Below are 7,702 nucleotides of genomic sequence, written 5' to 3'. Positions count from 1 at the left end.
CGGGAACGTGCTTGTGAGAGCGGGCGGGCAGCCTGTGCCTGTCAGCAGCGAGCAGCGCGGCACCGGTTAGAGGAGCGGGCCGTGTCCTTGCGTTCAGTTCCACCTCCGGCTTTCGTGTACATCAGTCGGTGAACGCGGCGTTTAGGTGGCGCGGGTGCACAGGATACTCCCGTCTTTCCGACCGTTCCCGTGAGGCCAGCCGGGTGCTCGCCCGGCAGCCGAGGTGCGCTTACCAGCCTGCGTGGTGAGGGGCGAAAGGAGCAGTTTAGGATAGCTGGATGGCCCACCTCCAAGGTTTAACTTCACTGTTCATCTGGGTTGCATTTGGTACCTCAGAAAATCTTGAATTACCTTTTTTTTTTCTTGAAGGCGCCATCAGACGATTACAGACAGAGAATGGAAATCCAAGAAGAGCCTTAGAATAAAGAAATATGTCCTGAATGACGTCGCCTGTGCCTTGTAAAGGCTTTGAAGTTTTGTCATGGCAGAAGCCAGGTCTTCAGAAATCAAAAGGCCCCGAATAAGTTTGTCACTCACTAAAAATAAAAAAAAGAGAGGAACAACAAAAAAGGTGGAAGGTAAAGGAACCCCGTCTATACCTGCAGCATCCTCCTCTATTATTTCCCTCTTTAACAATGCTCCCCCTGCCAAAGTTACCTGGCCCACGTGTGGGCAAAAGGTGCCAATGTACGGAATCAATGAGCACATGGATGAAACGTGTCAGAGAAATCGTGGTGAGATTGGTGTCAGTGATTCAACACTCAGCTCTTTTAAGAATGGGAGCCCCCCAGCTACAAATGTGAACAAAAATTCCAGCTTGTATTTTTCAGAAAACCCTTTAAATCTGGAAACGAGGCCTTCCCAAAGCAGTTCATTGAAAACAGAAGGGAGTACAGCACAACAAGTCAGTCCTTATTTTAGCAATTGTAGTTCACTTTGTAGTGTTAACAGTGAACCACAGGCTCAAGCAGTTAGAATAGTCTCTTTGGGAAGCTTGTCATCTAAACTGTCCAGAAGACGAATCCAGGGAGGAAAACACATCACGTATAAAGAGGTCAACTCTTCACCTCCAGCGGTTCACAATACGTGCAAAAGTGCTGCAGCACAGGATGATGATGAGATTTATGCTGGGGGTAGTTCTCAGAAAGAAAATCAACTTGCTCAGACAGAGCACCAGGAACAAAATGTATCAAAGGAACCCAAATTACAAGAAATGAACAAATATAATGGAGATGACCTTGTGGATATTGTTGAGGTGTCATTACCGGCTGCTAACCTTGATGGCCAGAGGTTACCTATTGGTACAGGCAGCACCAAAACAGAAAGAAAGTCTGAAGGTGTGATACTTAGTCCTGGCAGAGTTGAAACACATCTAGCCATTTATACTTCAGCAGAGCCAATGGGTGGTTTGGAAGTCAAGACTAAGCCTCATACTCAGGGTATTCCTTCTTCCAAGAAAGAAGTGAACTCTGGTACACAAAATTGCTTTAGCAAAGGTGATGTACAGGTACTTCCTGTGGAAGTTCATGAAGACTTTAAGGATGAGATTAATCATACTTTGTCAGAAACTGTGGAAGAGGTAGAATTTAAAAATTCCATTGGGAACATTTTAGACCAAATAAATGACATTTGCTCTTCTGGTCACCCATATTACCTCCAGAACTTTTTAGTCGTGCTGCGAGCAGTCTTGGAGAATGAAGATGATGTCAGACTCTTTGATGAGCAAGATCTGAACATTATAACCAAGTTCTGCAAGTTATCAGGTATTTTTTTTTACTGTTTTAATACTATTTTTTAGAAACTTAAGTCAGCTTCCTGCTTCATTTAAACATGTTTCCAAGGAAGGAAACCCATAGCACAGAAAAAGAGTATCAGTTAACACCAAGCTTTTAATGATTACTACATTATGAGAATTCTACAAAATGGGGTTATGAAGAGTCCAGGAGGATACATAGACCTTGGGAAAAAAAAAAGTGGCATTTGTGAGCTTTGCTTCAGCACATTTACAGATGATTTTTGTGATTGGCATGGATCTGTGGTTATCCGTATCATTATTATCCAGTGTTTAGAATGCTAATGACTAATTAACAGTATTTTTATTGTATGTAGCTTAGTACTTTTAACTCTCCTTAATTTCAGTAGGAGCCAGAATGTTGGAGTTTTAAGCCATCCATATTTACGTAAGAAAGCAAACATGTCAGTCGTATACTCCTAAATTCACAATAAAAGCATGGAAAAAGTGATGCAAGTTAAAACTAACCCTCGAAGTTTTGTGTATGTTTATAACTTGTCTTAAACTGTAATTAAGAGTAGTTTCCCCAGCACTTGTGCTACATACTTGGAGCAGTGAAATAAGCTTATAGCAACTTCCACAAGAAAATTTGTATCAGATCATTGCAGACGTAACCATTTAAATATTGCTTTAAGCTACTATAGCAATATACAGCTGCCTGACAAAGAATTTTTAGATACATGCTCGTACAAGCTCAGTTTATGCATCTGAGCTGAACACGTGAAAGCAACAGTTGCATACATACCTGCTGGTAAAAATATTCAGAAGCAGGCTGCACTTAGTAATATGTTGTGTTCATTGAGTTTGGCTTAACTAGCAGGCTGTAAACTTTAGCACATTAAAGAATAGTATTTCCCTGTGTGAAACTTACTTTAGTCTTTTTCTTCTCTGTAAATTATATTAGTTTTTTCTGCACTAGAGTATCTTTAGACTTTCCCCATTGCAAAGTGCAAGAAAACTGTTCTGGCTGGTTAGAACACTTAGTCCCTTATGTCTGTTTCTATGATTATTTAAGTTCCAACTGGTACTGTGTGGATTTATACCACAATACATTACAAAAGAGACTATCAAGGTCATGACTTACGATTAGCAAATGAGTGAAACTTTTCCAAGGCCAATAGAAGGCGTTCAGTAGATGTTTTTCTAATAACTTATATAGATATGGAGATAATTGAATGAGGTTATGTATATGACATCACAGGGGTTTTAATACAGGATACAGAGTGACAAAAATGGAGAAGCATTGGCTTGAGCTTTTTGGGAAGAAATATAACTGTGATAAGTAATTCCTTAAAAAAAATAAAAGAGTCAGTACATACCTCTTTCTCTAGGAAGTACTTAAACTGGGGGGAGGAACAACCTCAGAATCTAAAACTTTTTCCAAAGTTTAACAGCTGGAAAGGACCAAATGAACATTAATTTGCCCTAGTTGAAAAGTCAGCTGGCTCAGACCACCAGAAGAGGTGTTTGCTAAAAAGGTTTAGAAACTCCAGAGGAGAAGTAAGGGCTCTAAACTCACACAGGTATTTCCGTAGTGGTTAATCACATTAGTGGTTAATTTCTGCAGTGGATCACAGTTAAGCTCTTGCAGATTAAATTGTAATAATTACAATTAGCCAGTAACACAAAATATTTGAAAAATTAAAGAATAAGACTAACAAGATACTAACTTCAAGTTATGATCTCATCTTAATTACGATATTCTCGTAATATAGGACTGTTTGTCAGGGAGCAGCAAGAACAGACTATTCTGCACAGGAAGATCAGCCAGGAGCCAAAGAGGTCAGCAGAGCAGGCAGGGGCCACATCCTCTCCTCACCTCACCTCCAAGGGTACAAGCCCACACTGCCCAAAGAAGAGGAGCAGAGGGGATCCAACACTGCAGTTAGCTGTGCTCCAGTGGTGGGAGGTCTTCAGGCAAGTCCGTAGTGACAAGGCATGTGTCTAGTGGGCACTGGCACACCACAGCAGAGCTTAGAAAAGAGCCCAGGCCATCAGCATGAGCTTAAGTACAGCTCTCCAGTGAACAGGGGAGGCCTTGACAAAGCCTTGCCCAGCTCTTCCCAGCAGCACCCTACCAGAGCTGACTTTGAACACAAGCAGCCAAACCTGTGAGGGTTTGAATGGCATTGCAGAGCCTATTGCTGCACTCAAGACTGTAGGAATATTACAGCAGGTAACTTTTTCCACCTAAATATGTATACAGGGACATCTTGATAATGCCTTGTTTATGTTAAAATGGGAATATATGAAGAAAGGATGGAATAAAAGCAACAAAACTCTTGTTAGTGGCTCTCTGAGGCAAGCAGTAAATATGTATCATTTACATCCAAAGAAGACTGGGAATAAACTGACAGTTAAGTCTTCAGTGGATGTAGGCTTTGGCTACTTTGACAAATACTAAAAGATGTTCAGGATACAGCTTCCTTATTTCCACACTCAGTTCTCTGGATTAGTACAGCACTCACCAGTAATATCAGCTTGTTCTGTTAAAAAAAAAGGAAGTGCTTGGTTTCTCTTTCAGAAGTGTGATTTCAGCATTCCCCTCTCACAGGAGTTCAGAATACAGAAAGAGTTTCTGCAGAGTGGTGCTGATAAATCCATGTCTGCACTGACCGCTAGAGTTGTGAATAGAACGATCTCTCTTTGCAGGGCAGGAGAAACACAGTGATGCAGCTATGCGAAGTGAGCAGATAGCATTAGGCCAATAGATAATGAATTCTAGAGAAGTGACAGATGGATGATTTTACCTTCAGGAAATCTTAGACAGAATACTTCAAAAGCTCAAGTGGATGAGTTGCCTGTTCCACATTAGAAGTTTCTACCCAAGCAAGTGTTGTCTTTCAGTTACCATTAATACAAAAACCCCACACATGCTTTATACTACAAAGTTGCTTGAACATAGGTATTCTCCAGTATTTAATCATTTTCTGCTAAAATGCCTACCATTCTCCAGTGAGTTACCTCTAAAGCTTATTATGAAAGGAAGGATGTTCTTGAGGCAATCTTTTCTTCCTGCCCAGTTTGCTCAGAAGTGGATGGCGTTTATGTTGGTTGTAGGGCACTGCTGATTTTTTGAGTACTAGAAACAGTAAATCAAAATAGGGAAAAGCAGAGGTGTCTCCATCAGGAGTGATCCGCAGCGCAGTGTCAGGCTTTGTGTGCAAGCTGAGGTCTGTCTGAACACAGTTGTGATGGTCCATGTTTAATGTTACTGCATGCTGCAGTTGGGAGAATTTAAATGCAGGCACACAGTTCTAGTGACACTACTTCATACACTTTGTGAAATCCTCCCTCCAACTTTTATACAACAGGAACATTGTATTTGAAAGACATTGGTTTATAGTTACCAGTGGAAGTGAGGTAAAAAACAACAAGAAAAAACAATGTACTTTTTTTCTGTTTCGCTGATAATCTTTCAGCTTAGAGCAGTTTTGTGACTTCAGTGATACACCTGAAACTGTCTTAAGAACTATTAAAAAAAAAAGCTAAATGCTCCAAATCTTCAAAGGTAATGTGCTGCAGAACAGCACCCGTAAGAACCATTTAATTACTTGTGCCATACTTTCTTATTCTTCTATTTGTCATTTCAATCCTTTACCCAGAAAGCAGTCCTCATGTGCCTTTGGTGGATTGCAGCCCTAGTTTGGTGAGTTTCTGTTGTCTGAAGAAAGGATGTCCAGGTGTTCAGCCTTTTTTCTGAGTTGTAGAAACTGGAGACAGACTTGAAAGAAGTCGTAACCCCACAGAGAAAATGACATGCTTCTGTCTCTGAATGTAGTTCTGTCAGTGAATTGATCCTGGAATAATTCTGTTAAAAAAGGGCTGAAGACGTCTTTTCAAGGACAGGAGAATAGTTAAATAAGCATGTAAAAATTAACTGCCATTTCTTAAATATACTTAGGTCTGGTAATGTTTCAGTGTCTGTTTTTATTAATTTGTTGATTCGCTTTCAGTTAAGCAGCAGCAGACAGGGATACAAAAATTAGAAGTTAATGAGGATTAATAAAGTATTCAAAAGGGTGCTGGATGTAGCAACAATAGCTAGACTATTTTCAGCTAAGATTTAATAGTTGAATTTCAGCATTGTTAGTATTTTAGAAGTATTTTTAAAAGGTACTTTAAGAGAGCACTTCCCTGATAAAAATCAAATTGATAGGAGGGTTTTTCTCTATTGTTTTTAGTAGATACATTAATAAAATTAAGTATATTCTTCAAAAAGTAGGAAACTGAAGACTAAACAGAGAGGCATTTTGTGAGACTAGAGCTTCTTTTGCTCCTCAACATCAAATAGTTGGTTGTTGAATGAGTGGTAAAGAAATAAATACCTCTTTAACATCACAGTATGCAAAGTTTGAAAAATGAAGTTGTCTTTTCCTAGAAAACAGATTATTTCTTAAAGGGTATGCATGTCCAAATTGCATTTTAGCAGTGTTCGTTACCTACAAAATACATTGTAATAATTTTCTACCTACAAAACTTAAAGGTTCTCATGAGCAATAACGACTTGGAAAGGGAAGTTCTGCGGTTTTACCACGTCTGCTCATAGAACATGGGCAGATTTAAAATGTGTTTTAGAGGATATGTGCACTGAAGTAATTTTTCTGTTGAAGTGGTGAATGTGCAGTGCTATATTTCAGAATTTAATATTCTTTTTTTCCTTTCCCATTTAAAATAAAATCTGCAGTTGGAGGGCAGAAGTTATATGTGAGACTTTTTCAACGCAAGCTGAACTGGTTAAAGGTGAACAAAATAGAGTATGGAGAGATAAGTATGGATTTGTCACCAATAGTTGAAGAACTGGCTGAAGCCAGGTTTCTGCAAACAGGTATGGCCAGCATTAATAAATTTTAAAAATATTACAAATAAAATCTGCTGTTGTGTCATATTAGAGTTTGATGCACTACTGTGCCTTGAGAATTAGAGAAGCAGAATAAAGGTTTCAGGTAGATGTGTTATCTTAATGATAAAAGCAGTTAGTGGAAATAGGGTAATAGAGCTAAATAAATCTCAGGGCTGTAAGTACAGCAATAGGCCTGACTTGCCCTCACCAGCCTCGTCTCAGACCCTGACCTGCACAGCCTCTGCATGTTGGTCCAGGAGCTCTAGTCAGTATCCTTTGGAACTGCCCTCAGCTATCGTGCAGGAACCCTGTCCCAGGCCATGTCCACCCCTGGCTGGCTGGACCTCCAACCAGTGCTGCCTGTGTTTGTTTCTAGTCTTGTCTCTAGTCTTACATCTGGCTTCTCCCCAGATTGACCCTGGGCCTGTCTCATCATCCAGGCTTTCCAGTGGCTGCCAGTGGAATCTGCTGTCAGGACTTCTGCTCTGACCACTGTGTTCATTTATGGTGGGACCACACCGGGGTTGGTGAGGACACTGCCAGTGCTGTGGTCACTCTTGACTCCTGGCTCATTCCCCCTTGTGCAGCAGCTCTGCTCTTGCTGCTCCCTGGCAGCACTTTTTGGGGTTTTTTTGCACTGGGTGAAGTTTTAATCATGAGGAAGACAACTTTTTCTGAACAGCATCTTTTTTGTAACTTGGCAGAATTTCTTCATATCAGCTTTTGTTTTGAAGTTGCAAAGGGATATTTTTTCTGGTTATTCCTTTACATTGGACTTATGAAGAGAACTAATTTCAAGATGAACCAGCTAGCATCTATAATACATGTTTGAATAATCTTAAATCATGAGATTAGTACTAGGTTGTTGCTTGAGTGTGTATGTATAGCACATAATGACTGTATGTGGATCATTTTACTTTCAGAATCTGAACTGGAAGACCTGTGTGAAGGGTTGGATTTGCTTTCAGCCCCTGAGCTAAAAACATTGGCAAAGATCTTTCACTTGCCAAACACAAATGGTCAGAAACAGCAACTTGTGGATGATTTTCTGAGGTTGGCTAAACAAC

At 40.2% G+C, this 7,702-nt stretch overlaps 1 protein-coding gene across 1 annotated transcript in view; it reads left to right on the top strand.

The window, feature by feature from the left end:
- Positions 1-481: 481 nt before the first annotated feature.
- The window catches only part of FAN1 (FANCD2/FANCI-associated nuclease 1), a gene marked incomplete at its 3' end in the record, with an annotated part of 15,792 nt that continues 8,571 nt past the window's right edge, over positions 482-7,702 (top strand). The window contains 3 exon segments of the mRNA XM_010022509.1: positions 482-1,763; positions 6,480-6,620; positions 7,559-7,702. The exon segment at positions 7,559-7,702 is cut by the window's right edge and continues 11 nt beyond it. Coding sequence (XP_010020811.1) covers positions 482-1,763; positions 6,480-6,620; positions 7,559-7,702 — 1,567 coding nt within the window.

The sequence above is a fragment of the Nestor notabilis genome, unplaced genomic scaffold (assembly GCF_000696875.1).
Source record: "Nestor notabilis isolate BGI_N333 unplaced genomic scaffold, ASM69687v1 scaffold31949, whole genome shotgun sequence".
Classification (NCBI taxonomy): domain Eukaryota; kingdom Metazoa; phylum Chordata; class Aves; order Psittaciformes; family Psittacidae; genus Nestor; species Nestor notabilis.
Note: the sequence above shows the minus strand (reverse complement) of the source record. Positions and strands in the feature narration are given on the sequence as shown.